This window comes from Lissotriton vulgaris, chromosome 8 (genome assembly GCF_964263255.1).
Source record: "Lissotriton vulgaris chromosome 8, aLisVul1.2, whole genome shotgun sequence".
NCBI lineage: Eukaryota > Metazoa > Chordata > Amphibia > Caudata > Salamandridae > Lissotriton > Lissotriton vulgaris.
In genome coordinates this window covers 1132395895-1132414197 of record NC_141696.1, presented here as the reverse complement: position 1 = coordinate 1132414197, position 18303 = coordinate 1132395895, and the positions used below count along the sequence as shown (strand labels likewise).

At 45.7% G+C, this 18303-nt stretch overlaps 1 protein-coding gene across 1 annotated transcript in view; it reads left to right on the top strand.

The window, feature by feature from the left end:
• RB1 (RB transcriptional corepressor 1) overlaps positions 1-18303 on the top strand; it is a 1321361-nt gene that overhangs the window by 154326 nt on the left and 1148732 nt on the right. The window contains exon 5 of the mRNA XM_086934987.1: positions 2970-3011. Within this exon, the coding sequence (XP_086791113.1) occupies positions 2970-3011 (42 nt within the window). The remainder of the gene's footprint in view (positions 1-2969; positions 3012-18303) is intronic.

Sequence of the window (18303 nt, the reverse complement as noted above, 5' to 3'; positions counted from 1 at the left end):
CCATTTTTATTCTTCTGCCGTGGGTGTCTTTTCCATGTTTTTCCCATTGTTGCGGATTTCAGTTCCACACAGGTTTTCCGCAATATTTCTAGTGCACATGTTCTTCTTTCCCCTATTTTTCCGGCAGCCGGTCACACTCTATCGCCTACGAGACAGGCTAGTCCTGGTCAGGGTTCTTACTGGACCAGTTTGCAGACCCTCTTCCGGGGATGGTATTGCTTGAGTATCTAATTCTAAGGTAAGGAATCTGCGGCCAGATGTGTCTATCAGATGGATAAGTTACATGCCTTCGGTAACACCTTATTTGGTAGAGACCAGATCTAACTTCAGATTCCTTACCGACCCGCCCTCCTCCCCGCTCTGCAAACTGGGTTGTCCTTAATTTTCTCACATTCCTTCTGAGCACTGTCGTGCATTTCAGTTAAAAAAAAACAAAAACGTACATTTTACAAAAAGATTTTTTTGGGCACATTGTTTCTTAGCAGTTTCCACAAGGGGTCCCTGAAGAAACTGACATCAGCGCGTCGAGGGAGGGCTTATATGGACTTTGTTGACGACTCTTCCTATAGACTATGTCATTACAGTCGTGCAGTGCCCCCTAACGATGCGCAGAGGTACTGCTGTGTAAAGTTTGTGTGTGCGCAAAAGTAAGGACTCTGCAACTAGATTTTGTGTGCTGAAACTTTTCAGACACTCGCCACCAGTCACATATCTGGGTTTAATCCATCATCGTTCTTTAGCTCACTGCGCCGCCCCAGTTCAGACCAAGCCATATGCAAATCAGTCTTGACCCTGTTCCTCATGGGAACAGTCCAGCTCGGACTGGACTGTTCCCATGAGGAACAGGGTCAAGACTGATTTGAAAATGGTGGGTCTGAACTGGGGTGGCGAAATTAGCTAAATAACAATGATGGATTAAGCCCAAATTTGTGACTGGGGATGATTGTCTGAAAAGTGTCAGCGCTCCGTCCATCATCTCCTTGTATTTGCTATATGATTCACAGTCAACAGTCAGTTTGCCAGGCTTAAGTAGACAGGAAATAGTGGCTTCTGAAATTGTTGGAGTGATAGTACTCTTTTGAAGTTTCTCCTGGAGGATTCTCAGGAGTGCTGGGAGCAACGTGGGTCTGAAAGTTTTATAAAAGGCCATGTTGTAGCCATTTGCTCCTAGTGTTGTAGAAGAATCTAGGGTGTTGCAAAGGATCTCCTCTTTGGTGATTGGAACTTCTCTTCCTGTCAAAGTCTAAAAGCAAGGCAGCAGGATATGGGAGATAATCTCTCCTGGCTTTAGGATCAGCTGGTTCCTGGAAATACAAATACTTGTAATATCTGTGGGGGTGTTGCACTTTCTCTGCCTTGGTAGTACAAGTGACCCCTTCAGCATCTTACTTCTATGACATAGTAAGGACCTTTTGGTTACTCCATCTGTTGACACCATCATCCCCTGAACAAGCACTCGTAAGCCTGGCCAAAATGTAGTTCACTTCATTTACTTGGACTGTCCTTATTTGCAACCAACGGCTTCCTCCATACACATTGTGATTGTGTGCATTTGTATGTTTCTTGTGCTGCATGGTGGTCTCCCTTTAGATTTTTGAGAAGAGTGACACTCCGCTTCTTCCATCTCACTCCCTCAGCTATGAAATTACCTCTCAGTACTGCTTTGAGTTCATACCACAATGTTGATTTTGAGCCGTTAATGTTCTCATCTGTAGCTAATCAGAGATATGCTGGTTCATGTTCTGAATCAAGATCAGGTCTTTAATTAGTACCTCAGTGAGGTTCCGTGTATTGTCACTCTCTATGCTTTTCTCCGATTCCCTCCAGTACACATATATCGGGGCATGGTCATACAGGGTCATTTGGCAGTGGTCAACCTCCTTTACTTCTTCTAGTTTTCATTTGTCAATGAGGATGTGGTCTAGTCTTGCGCAGCTTTTAGGTACTAGAGAGAAATGGGAAAAGGCCACTCCTTGTGGTGTGCTGAACCGCCAGCCGTCGATCATCCCCAGATTCTCCCACCAAGCCTTATTTGCATCCTGAGAAGCTTGCCACTGTGCCTGTTCTGTTCCCTGTCTAGATCTTCACTCATGGCCATGTTAAACTACTTGCAACTGGTGCACATTAGGTGACTCTCACCAGCCACTGTTATTTTATGGCACGGGCGAAATTTAAGTCTCTTTGCTCAATTCCTACATTACTGTATGGAGGCAATTCACTGTTTATTATCCAGGCCTTGGTACTGTCGCAGGGGTTTGGGGGTATGTGCGGGGGTGGTAAACTCTTCTAGCTGCCTCCATGGTCTCTGGTGGGCCTTCCTTTCTTGTTCACAGTAGGGGCCTAACTTGGGTCTCCCTGTCTTCTTTGTCCTAGGTCTAGTCCTTGTTCTGCTCCGTGGCCTGAACCCTGCCCGTATTGAATTTTAGCCTCAGGCCCACATTGTTACTGTTGTGCATGAGTCACTGCTTCGTCCGCATAGCAGAGCGCCGACTCCCCTCGGTTGATTGATGCTATCCTGGAATATGTATTTCCCTGCTTATGCTAAATCTTAGTTTTCATGAGGAAACCTTACAAGGAGTGCAGACTGTCCCTCCTTTATCTCTTTTCTTCTGGTCCGTCTATGTGGTGCTCAGTCTTGCCAGTGCACGAGTCTACCTTGGCAGGTCCACAGCTTCTCTTAACTGCTTCTCAATGCTCTTCATCAGTGTCACTCATTGATTAGTGTCGTGATTTGAGCAGAGATTGCAACCCTGACCACTGGCAGCTAAGTTTAATTACAAAATGATTTCGAACCAGTAGTTTTTTTGTTTTACTTCCCTTGTTAACTTTCTGAAGTGGTGGTGTGATATGTTTGTCAGGTGGCCAGGAGGGTAGGAAACATTGATGTTTTATATTGTTTTTTGCTATCCATTTGATTTAATACATTTTCAAAACTGTTTCCAAAAATAATTATTTTTCCTTTTTTGTAGGTTATTTGAACTTATATTTATAAAAGAACCCAGTAATATACAGTAAGTGTTTTTCTTAATGCATATTAAGATATATTATATCAGTAAGACTTGTGGTGAATGTGAACTACTTCAAGATACTGTGTGTATTTGTTTTCAGTTTTAATGGTTTTGTTTTATATTTATTTGTACTTTTGTATTGCAAAAAGAGACATGAAAGGTAGGAACATCTGCTGTCATACAACCATAGTATACAACTGAGGTACAAACTTTAGTTGACCTTATAATGAAATGTTTCCTAGCAAATGTAACTGAAAGTTTCAATTCTACTAATGACTCGGAGGAGAGGATTATGCTCCATAATTTTGACTTTACTGATTATATACTTTTGAACAGCAGCCATTAAACAAAGCTTTATGCAAAAAACTAACATTTCCACAAATTCTTGGGGTATTTTAACATGACAACTAATCATATCAAGGCAATGCCGATAAAGTCCCTCTTTCATTTTCATTCTGCCTCCTCTCTTCGCACAAATCACGCTAACATCTGTTGCTCTCGAATCCTGGTTGGAACCATAATTTTCTGAGAAGATAAAGAACCAAAAGGTAAGTGTGTTTGAATCCAAAGAGTTATTAAGCTCTTAGAGAAAAACCACTAATTTGGGTAATAACACAGGTCAGTCAAAAACACTTCAGAACTCAGTTGCATATTAGCAGGAAACAGCACGATCAATAATGAGCCCGTTCAGAATGTTAAATTACTTACTGCTAACGGGGAGGGACCTCTTGAGAACCTGTCACTGGGTGGAATAATCCTCTCCTCCAAGTCCTTGATAGAATTGAAACTTTCCGTAATGTTTGCTGGGAAATTTTTCTTTCTATGTCTGGACTGCTGGCAGGGATTATGCTAGTTAACTGCTTTCCGATTACCCTCTGTGCCACATCATGTTTGAAGTAAAACCTCTAAGTTTGAGTCTGACGCCCAATACACTATGTTCATGATTACTTCCAAATGGGCACCCAAATTAAAAACCTTGGATGCCATACCCAAACATTCCTAAATTAATACCTACTTCCTGCATGACCCAACGGACCTATAGGGCCGTTGTGGCGGAAGAGACGGCTCTTTGTTGCTTTCTGAGAGCAATCAGAAGTTGTCTCTCACCTGACGGGCAGAATTCCTTAGTCATTTCTTCATATGCTTTCAAGCACCTCTCCACACACGGTTGCGGGGACTGCCGGGTATGAATTGATGCTACCGCCTCAATCCCTCTGTTTTTGGCCCTTACCTGTCACTGGTCCTTGTCCAACCCACACAAGTGAGGTATCACTTTACTCGGGAGACGGACTGGAACGCTGGGTGTTAGGAAATGTGTCCCGGTGTTGTGATCCCACACAGAAATGTGAGGTGAGAAATGTGATTTTTGTTTAGCGAAATTTGAGTTTTGCAGGACATTCTGGGTAAGAAAATGTTGGGGGATCCGCGCAAGCCATACATCCTTGGACTCCCCTGGGTGTCTAGTTTTCAGAAATGTCTGGATTTGGTAGGTTCCCCCAGATGCCCACCAAGCCCGGGACCTAAAACACAGATGACAACCTTGCAAAACCAGGTCATTTTGTGGTAGATAATTTTGATGTCCCCACAATGCATTTTGTGCCCTTGCATTTCGTGGGGGACTCGGCCTTACCTCACACTTGTGAGGTACAATTTGTATCGGGGAGACTTGAGGAGAAGGCTGGGTGGGTGGAAGTTTGTGGCTCCCTGCAGATTCCAGAACTTTCCATCACAGAAATGTGAGGAAAATGTTTTTTAGGCAAAGTTTGAGGTTTGCAATGGATTCTGGGTAACAGAACCTGGAGAGAGCCATGCCGGATAGCATAAATAGCATCCAAATCAAGAGTCCGATTGATTGCGATTAATTTGAAAAGGACGATGCCTATATTCCGTGGAGCCCGATCGCGTCTCACAGTCCTCTCATTCAGTGTGTCTGAATGAGAGGACTGTGAGACGCGATCGAGATGCTATTTATGCTATCCGGCACAAACCTTTATGGCCTCAGGCATTATCCTGAGACAACATTAAAAGTGCCATTGTATGCACATAATTCATCATTGTTCTCTGACCACTACATGTGTACCCGGTTGGGTTACCTGTAAGTGAGTTTTTCATTCTCACCATGCATGGGTGAATACGAGATAATATTCAGATGTCCTTCATTGCCCTGTCCTGACGAGACCCATACCCTAAAGGGTCGAAACGCCATCGACGCAACAAGGAATTGAACCTTTAAAATAGTGTCTACGATCGTGTAGAATCACTTTAATACCCAACTATGTTTTCCTTGGTCCTTTTCCTTTTTTCATGTATCCAATAAGAAACCACTGCGCCCCTATGTAGTCTATGTTATATGTATTATGATTTTGGTTTCACTTGTACACTTGGGACACTGCACTTTTTTATGTATTTGTATGCACCTAATTGTATGACAATTTAAAAAGAGTTGATATAATGAAGTAAAACATGCCAGAAATATACATAATTGGTTGTGCATTCCTTTCCGCCATCCTTGTCAACCCTCTGTGTTAATACCAATTGCTATTAAGATATATATTTAATTCATATTATTTTATTATACCACAGGAACCATTGTTCTTTGATATAATAAAAAACACACTGCCAGCCAAGCGCCAGTCCACGCACGCCTCCAGCCAAGCGCCAGTCCACGCACGCCTCCAGCCAAGCGCCAGTCCACGCACGCCTCCAGCCAAGCGCCAATCAATGCACGCCTCCAGCCAAGCGCCAGTCCTCACATGCTGCCAGCCAAGCGCCAGTCCACGCACGCTGCCAGCCAAGCGCCAGTCCACGCACAAGCTATTTAAAGGGATAAATTCCCTCCAAAGTTACCTCCACAATTAAAAAAATAAAAAAATATATATGTTCGAGGCATATGGGCTGCAGATGGTACATTTATGAATAGATCGCCATCTGGTGTTGGGCTCGGATGATTGCACTTGTTTTTCTCTTGGAGAAGTCTTTTGTCGTCACAAGACTGGTGACTCCTCCTTTGGGTGCTAGTGCGCATGGGCATCGGCTCCATCCTTAGATTGTTTTTTTTCCACCATCGGGTTCGGATGAGGATCAAAGCGCTCTGGACCGACTTTGAGAAAAAGTGATATTTCGGCGCGTATTCCCTTTCCAATTTGACGGTATTGTTATCGAACGCGATTTCATTTCCATTCCAACGCGTTTCGACTCTAACAATAAACATTTTCTTCTACGTCGACGAGACCGGGAGGCCTTTCTCGACATAGTCCAGCCCGGAGTCCATGGAAAGGACTCCATTTAAGAGATGTCCAACGTGTGGTGCTAAGTACCCACACAAGGACCTACACGAGGTGTGCAACCTCTGCCTATCGCCTGAACGCGAATCCAGGGACTGCGAAGCCTGCGCAGCATTCTCCTCCAAGTCGACGATTAGAAACCGTCGAGCCCGAAGACACGAGGTTTCGAGAATGCAGTCGGAGGCAATCCCGGAGCTGTTCGAGGCCCAGCACCTTGAAGAAGAAGAGGAACATGAAGACGAGTCGGGGTCGGAAGTGGACGAGTCTGATGTCGAAGAAATCGACGGTCAACAAACCGTGAGTGACGACGTCCCCTTACCAAAAAACCGACCCCGTGTGGTACCGACCCCACCTTCGAGCCCGGTCAGACTACCGAAGAAAAAGGCCCGGCAACGAAACCGAAACAGAAACCGAAACACTCGGCCTCCCACCATGTCGGATCCGAGAAACGGTCGACATCGACACCGAAGCTCCATACAAAGGAAAGCTCGGCATCGAAACATTCCATGTCGAAACCGAAACATGCTTCGACGTCGAAGACTTACTCGACACCGAAAAAATAGGAATCTAGCAAATTCTCGGTGCCAAAAAGACAGAACACTGACGGTCAGAAGCAAAGGCACCTTTCGGAACCAAGAACTTCGGTACCGACACAGGAGCAGCAGACAGATCCAAAACAAAAGACTTTGTTTATCGATCCGCAAACTGGCAAAGTGGTGACAAAATCACCAAAAAAAGTGGAAGAATGAAGAGTTAGATGACAAAACTCTTCCTCCTAAGAAGAGAACAATGGGGACAAATACAACTCCTCCCTTTCTCCTCGACCTAGAGACACACCCTCTTCTCCTATTCCTCACACTATGCCAACTATTCCTCCACCTTCTACACCAAAACCATCTACACCTCAAACAGATGTAGACAGTGATACAGGGGAGGGAGAACCTCATGGGGATGACAACACTATCCCAGATGAAGAAGACCCATGGGAGAATTATGATGCAGGGTCAGATGATGATAACGACCCAGAATTATACCCCTCAAAACCTTCACCACCTGATGATAATACAGGTTTTGTACAGCTGATTAATAGGGCAGCAAAATACCATAAGGTAGATTTACATACAGAACCTCAAATAGAGGATTTCCTTTTAGAAACACTACCTGCTGCACAAAGAGTCTTCTCAATCACACAGCAGACATATTCAAAGACCCTGTGAGGGCTAGGGTATTAAACCCAAGAATTGATAAAAAATATAAGGCAGCCCCAAAGGACCCAATATTTATTAAGGGACAGGTACCTCTGGACTCGCTTGTAGTCACAAACGCTCATAAAAGAGCAAACTCATTATCTACAGGAGAAGCTCCTCCTCCTGATAAGGAGTCCAAGCTAATAGATGCATCAGGCAAAAGAGTAGCATCCGAAGCAGCAAACAGCTGGCGCATAGCTAATACACAAGCGCTACTTGCACGCTATGATAGAGCGCATTATGACGAGTTAGAAAAACTCATCACACATCTCCCTAAGGAACATCAAAAAAGGGCAGACCAGCTTATACAGGATGGGAAGATAATAACCATCACTTCCATTAAGTGCGCCTAAGATGCGGCAGACACTGCAGCAAGATCCATCAACACCAGTATCATGTTAAGAAGACATGCATGGCTTAGAGTCTCAGGGTTCAAACAAAAAGTACAAACATCTTTATTGAACCAACCTTTTGATCAAAAAACACTTTTCGGCTCAGGTACAGATGAGACTTTAGAAAAGATGAAAAAAGACACAAACGGCTAAATCAATGGGAGCATTACAACAGCCAACTCAAAGGGGTTCCTTTCGTAGGTCCAACTATAGAGGGGGGTCAAAGAATACAGGCACAAGCCAGCAATCTACCTCTTTTACACCAACATCACCCAGAGGTAATTCAAGAGGCAGTTACAGAGGTAACAACAAGGGTAGAGGTCGCGGAAATAATAACAACTACAGCTCCCCAACCCCAAAACAGTGACTTAATACATCTCCCCCCAGGCCATATAACACCGGTCGGGGGACGTCTATCACAGTTCCTACCTGTCTGGGAAAACATCACGTCAGACAGGTGGGTGAGACAAATTATCCAACATGGTTATTGCCTAGAACTCACAGCTACCCCACCAAACATCCCCCCCAGACAGCGTCCAATGAGTCAAGATCATCTGACATTGTTAAAACAGGAAGTACTATCACTGCTACAAAAGCATGCTATAGAGAAGGTTCCAAAACATCAGCAAGGGGCAGGAGTATACTCTCTATACTTACTAATTGCCAAAAAAGAAGGGTCTCTAAGACCAATTTTAGACCTCAGACCTCTCAATGCATACATAAACTCGGAACATTTCCACATGGTCCCGCTCCAACAAGTACTTCCTTTACTGAAGAAAGGGGACTTTCTTTCTACACTGGATCTAAAAGACGCTTACTTCCACTTCCCAATTCACAAAGCCCACAGAAAATACCTCAGGTTTGTAGTAGAAGGACAACATTATCAGTTCAAAGTCCTTCCGTTTGGGGTCACAACAGCACCAAGGGTGTTAACAAAATGCCTAGCAGTAGTTGCAGCACACCTAAGAAGACAACAAATACATGTCTTCCCTTACTTGGACGATTGGCTAATAAATAAGCCAAGTCACAGGAAGAATGTCTTCAAAACACACAGAAGACCATTCAATTGCTGCACCAGCTAGGGTTTACGGTGAACTACAAAAAATCCCACCTACAACCAAACAAGGTTCAACAATAACTAGGGGCTACTATAGACCCAGAAAAAGCCAAAGTATACCCCAATCCAATCAGGATCCAAACAATGATCAAGTTGATCCAAAAATTACAACCACAACACTCACTAACAGCTCGAGTGTTCATGCAGCTGTTAGGGATGATGTCCTCTTGCATACTGTTAATACCATATGCCAGACTACAAATGCGTCCACTGCAAGAGTGTCTAGCGACACAGTGGAATCAGGCTCAAGGCCAGATTACAGATCTGGTGTTGGTAGACGACTGCACACATCGCTCTCTGAAGTGGTGGAACACAACAAACATTTCCAAGGGGCGGTCGTTCCTAGAACTGATTCCACAAGTGATACTAACAGCGGATGCATCACTCACCGGATGGCGAGCGCATATGGAGAAATATACAGTGCAGGGAAAATGGAATGTACAGCAAAAAAGACTGCACATCAATTATCTGGAACTTCTAGCAGTGTTTCTAGCATTAAAAGCTTTTCAAATGCAAATCCTCAACAAAGCAGTCCTGATCAGAACAGACAACATGACTGCAATGTATTCTATTCAAAAACAGGGGGGGACACACTCTCTCCAACTATCCAGACTAGCACAGGACATCTGGAGGTGGGCCATTCCTCAAAAGGTCTATCTGTTAGCCGAACACCTACCAGGAGTTCAAAATCAGATAGCAGACATCTTAAGCAGAGAGTCAGAACAACTACACGAATGGGAACTGCACAACCAAATACTGCAGCCATTCTTCCAAAGATGGGGACAACCAGAGATAGATCTCTTTGCCACTCATCAGAACGCAAAATGCCAAAACTTCGCATCCAGGTACCCACACCACCTGTCCCAGGGCAATGCGCTATGGATAAATTGGTCCAACAAATTTGCTTACGCTTTTCCCCCTCTCCCACTAATTCCATTAGTGGTTCGGAAACTGCAACAACCTTCAATGACAATGATACTAGTAGCACCCACCTGGGCAAGACAGCCGTGGTTCACCACGCTACTGCAACTCTCACAGGTGCCACATCAAAAGTTAAGATTATTACCCATGCACCTTACACAGAACCATGGAGAAATAATGCACCCAGATCCCAAACAATTGAACCTAGCGATCTGGCTCCTGAGGTCATAGAATTTGGATACTTAGATTTACCTCCAAACTGTATGGAAATCATTAAGCAAGCAAGACGTCCTACCACCATAGCATGCTATGCAGCAAAGTGGAAAAGGTTTGCTGTATACTGTAACAGTAACAACATCAACCCTCTAGACGCATCCACTAAAGAGATTATTTGCTATTTACTACACTTGCAGCAATGTAACCTTGCTTACACCTCTATAAGAGTACATCTTGCAGCTATAGCAGCGTACCTGCAAAACAGACAACATCTTTCCCTGTTTAAAGTACAAGCAATACAAGCTTTCATGGAAGGCCTCAAAAGAGTCATTCCACCAAGACTACCGCCTTCCCCAGTCTGGAATCTCAACACAGTACTTACCAGACTAATGGGACCACCTTTCGAACCTATGCATAGGTGTGAAATACAATTCCTCACATGGAAGGTGGCTTTTCTTATAGCTATTACTTCACTCAGAAGAGTAAGTGAATTGCAAGCATTTACAATACAAGAACCATTTCTGCAGTTACACCAAAATAAAGTGGTTCTTAGAACAAACCCAAAATTCTTGCCTAAAGTAATTTCAGCATTCCACATCAATCAGCCAGTGGAACTACCAGTCTTCTTTCCAAAACCACAGACGGTAGCAGAAAGGGCCCTACATACATTAGATGTCAAAAGGGCGATATTGTACTACATAGAAAGAACACAAACTTTCAGAAAGACAAAACAACTATTTGTAGCGTTTTCTCCTACACATAAGGGCAATCCTATCTCTAAAGCAGGCATTGCCAGATGGATTGTAAAATGTATACAAATATGCTACTTAAAAGCAAAGAGAACATTAACTGTTCCTCCTAGAGCTCACTCTACACGTAAACTAGGAGCATCTATGGCATTCTTAGGAAACATTCCTCTAGATGACATATGCAAAGCAGCTACCTGGGTTACACAGCATACCTTCACAAAACACTACTGTGTAGATGTGCAGGCAACACAACAGGCTAGAGTGGGACAAGCTGTACTAAAAACTTTATTTCAGACTGTTGCAACAGACACTGGTGACCACCGCTAGGGAGATAACTGCTGTATAGTCTATTCATAAATGTACCATCTGCAGCCCATATGCCTCGAACGGAATATGCTACTTACCAGTATGCATCTGTTCTTGGCATAGAGGGCTGCAGAGTGGTACATGCCCTCCCAGCCTCCTCGGAAACCTGTGTCTGTTCCAACACTATCTTATTTAGATACACTTACATGGGCATTTCTATCTGTATTCTATCATACTACTCCATCTAACCCTCCTATAGCAAAACAATCTAAGGATGGAGCTGATGCCCATGCGCACTAGCACCGAAAGGAGGAGTCACCAGTCTTGTGACGACAAAAGACTTCTCCAAGAGAAAAATAAGGGCAATCATCCGAGCCCAACACCAGATGGCGATCTATTCATAAATGTACCACTCTGCAGCCCTCTATGCCAAGAACAGATGCATACTGGTAAGTAGCATAATATAATCTAATATATATATATATATTATCCCAGCACTCACGAGCGGGTGCCTTTAAGCGGGTGGTGCCCCCGCATCCATGCCTGCTCCAAATTTCGTAGTTTACACCACAAAAGACCAGCACTCATGGTGGCGAGCTTTAAGATTTTATTGTCAAGCTCACGTTGTCCAGACGCGTTTCGGCATTCGCCTTTGTCGATGGTAACATGGCGTCGCCATAACGGCCGTGTTTTATGTTCACACATCATTCATGGACATAGTCATAGGACAACTGTGCTCATTCCAAAGCCGCCATCTTAAAATGGTGCATCGTATTGTAACTTTTTGCATTCAATTGAAAGCGCAATGGTGTTATTCAATGTAACCACTTATTACAATTTCATAATGCCCATAAATGAGCTCACCATGTCATACTTATTGAAGCATCGCTCGTATCACATTCATAGTGCCCTTTGATGGGCTTAGTACTTGTCATTTCATTACAACCTGTTATTCTCGTTACAATAATGCTCTTAGATGAGCTTTAGCACGGCAATGTCATTAATGTCCACCATTATAATCAACCACATACGATTAAGTAACAGAAGGTCAAACCATAAGAGATCAAACAGTATAATCATCCATCAACCCCAGTTAAAACATCTTCATTAATTGTCCCCTAAATGTACTGCCAGTTCCTCATGTGAATTCAAACCACCAGGTATCTTTGTATTGAGGTCGATAATGTACCTCAATAGAAAAACTGAGAGTTGACTCCTGAGGCGGAAAGCCGGGAGTAAGGCAACTTCTTTTAAAAATTTTGTGTCACAGATTACTTGTATTTTAAGAAATTAATTGTCACAGATTGATTGTGTTTTAATTTCACTCACCTGATAGAACAGTCGTGCACGCAGCGGAGCCAGCGCTGACGCTACACGCATTCTCCCCCTCACGCCCTCCCGCCACGAGCGGAGGCCACGCCCCTTTCAGGCCACGCCCCCAGACACTCACGTATAAAAGGCGCCTTGTCAGGGCACCTAGCAAAAACTGAGAGTTGACTCCTGAGGCGGAAAGCCGGGAGTAAGGCAGCTTCTTTTAAAAATTTTGTGTCACAGATTACTTGTATTTTAAGAAATTAATTGTCACAGATTGATTGTGTTTTAATTTCACTCACCTGATAGAACAGTCGTGCACGCAGCGGAGCCAGCGCTGACGCTACACCCATTCTCCCCCTCGCGCCCTCCCGCCACGAGCGGAGGTCACGCCCCTTTCAGGCCACGCCCCCAGACACTCGCGTATAAAAGGCGCCGTGTCAGGGCACCTAGCAAAAACTGAGAGTTGACTCCTGAGGCGGAAAGCCGGGAGTAAGGCAGCTTCTTTTAAAAATTTTGTGTCACAGATTACTTGTATTTTAAGAAATGAATTGTCACAGATTGATTGTGTTTTAATTTCACTCACCTGATAGAACAGTCGTGCACGCAGCGGAGCCAGCGCTGACGCTACACGCATTCTCCCCCTCGCGCCCTCCCGGCACGAGCGGAGGCCACGCCCCTTTCAGGCCACGCCCCCTCGTTCCACAACCCCAAAGCATCATAAATTATGTGTAATCCTCGGTCGCGCAGCGGGCGCGACGTTTGCGCGCCGAAGGCGCGCCTAAGGCAAGCCCATCTGCGCCCGTCCGCGACCGACCGGGACTAGGGGCTATACCCCCTACAGGCTCCAACTCATCCATGTCTATACCCATCTGTTATACACGCAGCAAACTACTAGCCCTCAACAAAGCTACTACGGGTGTTAGACCTCACCTATGTATACAAACTGGCCCCGGCCTATCCTATGGACCTATCACCTGTCTCGCCTGTCGCTGGTCAAGTATGGGCCAATCTCCAACTGACCACCACACAATCTCCGCTAAAAATCAGCTGGAATTGAAATGCCTATACCTTAATGCCAGATCCCTACCTAAACATGCCCTGGACATCTGGGACATGTTGACATCCAGGACCCCTGACCTGGTTTTTATCACCGAAACCTGGCTATCTGACACTAGCGCTCCAGATCTCGCTAATGCTCTTCCCCCTGAATACAAAATAATTACACAAAATAGACAAGGCAAAAAAAAAGGAGGTGGAGTCGCTGTGATCTTCAGAGATCACCTAACATGCCTCGCGGAAACGACAACTGTTTACCCCGAACATGAGATATTACCATTCAAAATCCTCCTCGAGGGCCTCATCATACTAGCCGGTGCAGTTGTCTACAACCCCCCAGGGCAACAAGCCAGCGTAGGCGCCAAACTACTGAACCAACTGCTACCATTCTGCTTGAAAAATAAAAGTTACATGGTCGTCGGCGACTTCAACGTCCATTACGAAAAAACAGACGCCCCCGGATCTTCCCAGTTGAAATATGACATGGAAATTCTACAACTCAAACAGTCGGTTGAGGGCCCCACGCACTCAGCAGGGCACACCCTGGATCTTCTTTTCACTAATATTGAATCGACCACCATAAAGGAAATCCTCCCCCTGTCCTGGTCCGACCACTCCATGTTATCCTTCTCATTTAAACTCCTTGGTAAACCCTTGAAGCCCAGATCCACCCCCCTTATCACCAACAGAGCTTGGAGACTAATCAATGACTCTAATTTTCAAAACTACTTTCTTGAGACAGACGTCACTTTGCTGGACTGCCTCTTCCATCTGCAGCAATGTCACTCTTTTAGACACCGGAATCCGCCAAACGCTAGACAAACTAGCCCCTATGCGGGAATCAAGGAAAAAAACAACCACTACGGAAAAATGGTATACCCCTCTCCTCAAGAGCCTCAAAAAGGAATGCCAAAAAAACGAACATCGATGGAGACAAACAAAAGACCCGGAAACTAGAGCAAACTATGTCACCAAACGAAAACAGTATATCCTAGCCATCCGAGACGCAAAAAAAGCATACTTCACTCAACGAATTCAGGAAAACCACAATTCCGCTAAAGAATTGTTCAAAATAGTGAAGGAGCTCAGTAACCCATCCAGCACCTCACAAACCCTCACCCCCTCAACCGAGGCCTGTGAACGCATCAGCACCTTCTTTGCTGATAAAATCAACAAAATTTACTCTACCTTCGCCCCCTCAAACACCCCTACCCTGCCCGACAATTCTGACAAGCATTCTCCAACACCAGACAAATGCAATGACCAACCAGACGCAGGCAACCCACCGCGTCTAACTAGTTTTCAACCATTCTCTGAAAACTAGGTATTAGCGGTATTGAAGACAATTAAATCCGGCTCTCCCGCGGACCCTTGTCCCCACTTTGTGTTTTCCAAAATTGCACCAACGCTCTGCCCTTTTATCACCAAACTTTTTAATCAATCACTCACCACCGCGTCCTTTCCGGAAGCCTGGAAACACGCACCCGTGACCCCCCTTCTGAAGAAAGCTGGATCCGATATCTCCAATCCGGAGAACTACAGGCCAATTTCTCAGCTTCCTTACCTCTCCAAAGCCTTGGAGAAACTGGTCAACACACAATTGTCCCGGTATCTGGAAAACAACTCACTCCTGGACCCCTCCCAGACCGGCTTCAGGGCCAACAATAGCACCGAGGCAACGTTGCTGGCAGTGTCGGACAGTATCAGATGCATCACAGATCAAGGGGGATCTGTGGCTCTGATACTGCTTGACCTGTCAGCGGCGTTTGACACGGTATCACACGATTGCCTACTAAACACCCTCCTGAGTAAAGGAGTGCAATCTACAGCTTTAAACTGGATTAGATCATTCCTTAGCAATCGTACCCAGGCCGTGCACATGGGCCAGTTCTACTCAAAACCCTATCCCATCGGCTGTGGGGTCCCACAGGGGGCCTCGCTGAGCCCCACTCTCTTCAATGTCTATGTTTCATCTCTGGCTGACATTGGAAGAAAGTGGGGCATCGGCATATGTTCCTATGCCGACGACACACAGCTGATGGTGACAATGGATGAAGGGTCGGAGACAGCAAAGAAAAAGCTTCACAGCTGTCTCTCTGAAATGACCCAATGGATGCGCAACCACTGCTTAAAACTAAACGCCGGCAAATCGGAAATACTACTTTTCGGAGGAGCTAAACTTACATGGGACGCCACATGGTGGCCACCCTCACTGGGGTCAGCCCCCACCCCAAAACAGCACGCCAGAAATCTAGGCATCATCATGGACGACGCCCTGTCCATGAAGGACCACATACGATCACTCTGGGGCAAAGGTTTCGCAATACTCAAACTCCTGGCAAAAATATTCCCCTGGATACCCCTGGACTGTCGACGTACAGTCACTCAAGCCCTACTGGTCAGCCGCCTAGACTATGGCAACGCCCTATTCGAAGGGATGAACGAACAACTGTTCTCCCGCCTACAGGTCCTACAAAATCAGGCAGCTAAACTGGTCTGTAATAAAGGCAAGCGAGACTCAGCATCCGCATGCCTCATGAAACTTCACTGGCTTCCGATGCGCCAGAGGGCTACTTTCAAAATACTCTGCCACGCGCACAGAGCTCTTCATAAAACTGGCCCCACTATCCTCCAAGGGAAAATGGAATTCTACGTCCCCAACAGGAACCTAAGATCGAATCACTCAGCTCTTGCCAAATCCAAGCGCATCCACAAGGCAAGGACAGGCGGACGCGCCTTCTCATACCTGGCAGCCAAAAGGTGGAATGAGTTACCAGTAGACCTCAGACTCACCATAAACTACCTTCAGTTCCGCCAAAAACTAAAAACTCACCTTTTCCCCAAAAACTAATCCCCCAGCACAGTCCTCAGCAGTCTCCTTTGTTTTACAGCGCCGTGATATCCCATGGGATGAGTGTCGCGCTTTACAAATACCAGAAATTCTATTCTATTCTATGCGGAATTTGTTAAGCGCGCGGACACCCAGGTGTTTCATGGCGCTAGAGAAAACAGAAGGGGGGGTCAGAAGATGTAGAGTTCTAGCCGTACGCTTGTTTAAATAGCCAGGTCTTCAATGCACGTCTGAACTCAATCAGCTTAGAGCAGCTCCGGATGGACAAGGGCAGAGAGTTCCAGGTCTTAGGGGCGAGGTATGCGAAACTGGATCCGCCGAGTCGTTTCTTTTTAAAAGTCGGCGCCTTGAGAAGGAATAGGTGGGCAGACCGAAGCTCACGGGACGGGATATGTTTGATGATGAGTTGGTTGATGAACCTAGGGCTTTTTCCGTGAAGAGCCTTGAAAATTATGCAGCCTGTCTTAAAGATGATCCGATGGATAATGGGGAGCCAGTGGAGGGAGGCTAGCAGGGGTTTGGCTGACTTCCTACGGTTGCTCTTGAAGATTAATGTGGCTGCTTGATTTTGCACAATCTGCAGGCGTTTAGAGATGGTGAGGGGAAGGCCAAGGTAAGTCGAGTTAGAGAAATCTAATCGCGAGAGGACTAATGCGAGTACTGCCTGGATGAGAGCAGAGTGAGATAACAAATGAGCGATTTTTTTAATTTTTCTCAGTTGAAAGAAACAGGATGAGATCACTGTTCCGACCTGGGTTTTCAGAGAGAGATCAGCGCTAAGAGTGACCCCAAGGCTTTTAGCTGTCTGGGAAGGGGATGGGGGTGTGCCCATGGAAGGTGGCCAGAAGTGGGGTCCCCAGCTGAGTGCGCTGTCACAGGGGAGTACTAACTCAGTCTTTCCTGGGTTTAGCTTAAGGTGGTTCCGATCCATCCAGCTCTGGATATGCAGCATGGTCTTTTGGAATTCCTCGACGGAATCCGGAGAGTTGAGGGGGAATATCAGCTGCAAATCGTCATCGTAGTTAAAAATGATTACTTTTCTGTTTTTCAAGGAGTGCAGGAGGGGTTTAAGATAGAGATTAAAAAGTAGGGGGGACAGTGAGGAACCCTGTGGGACACCGCAAGTGGTTGGGAGAGTGGGGGCTGTGAAGTTCTCCAGCTTTACCGCCTGAGATCTGTCCGTCAGGAAGGATTTAACCCAAGAGAGGGCCGTGCCACTGAAGCAGGCTTGTTCGACACGGTGTAATAGAATAGTGTGGTCCACCGTGTCGAACGCGGCCGATAGGTCGAGTAGTACGAGGGCCTGGTGGATTCCGTTATCGGCATTGGTCCTTAGGGTGTTCTGCACGGCGAGGATCACCGCCTCGGTGGAATGTGCCTGGCGGAATCCAGCTTGGTTGGGTTCGAAATAGTCAGATATTTCGATGAAGTTGGATAAGTGGCTGGTTACATAGGCTTCCAGTAGTTTTGCGCAGTAGCGGAGAAGGGAGATGGGGCGATAGTTAGCGAGGTTGGAGGGATCGGCGCCAGGTTTTTTTAAGAGAGGGACCAGGGTGGCGGGGTTTTTTAAAGGAGTCGGGTACTGTTCCTTGTGATAGGGAGGTGTTCAAAATGGGGAGTATGCTCTGAGGGAGTATGGTGTAGACCTCTTTCAAAATGTGCGGGGGGCAAGGATCGTTGGGTGAGCCCGACTTTACTCGGTTCATTAATTCCAATAGTTTGGGTGGGTCAATGGGGGGGAAGTCTTGAAGGGTGTTGGGATTTCTGCAGATGTCCGACTCGTCTGCAGGGTGATTAGTTTGAATGCTGTTTTTTATGTTATCAATTTTCTCCTTGAAGAAG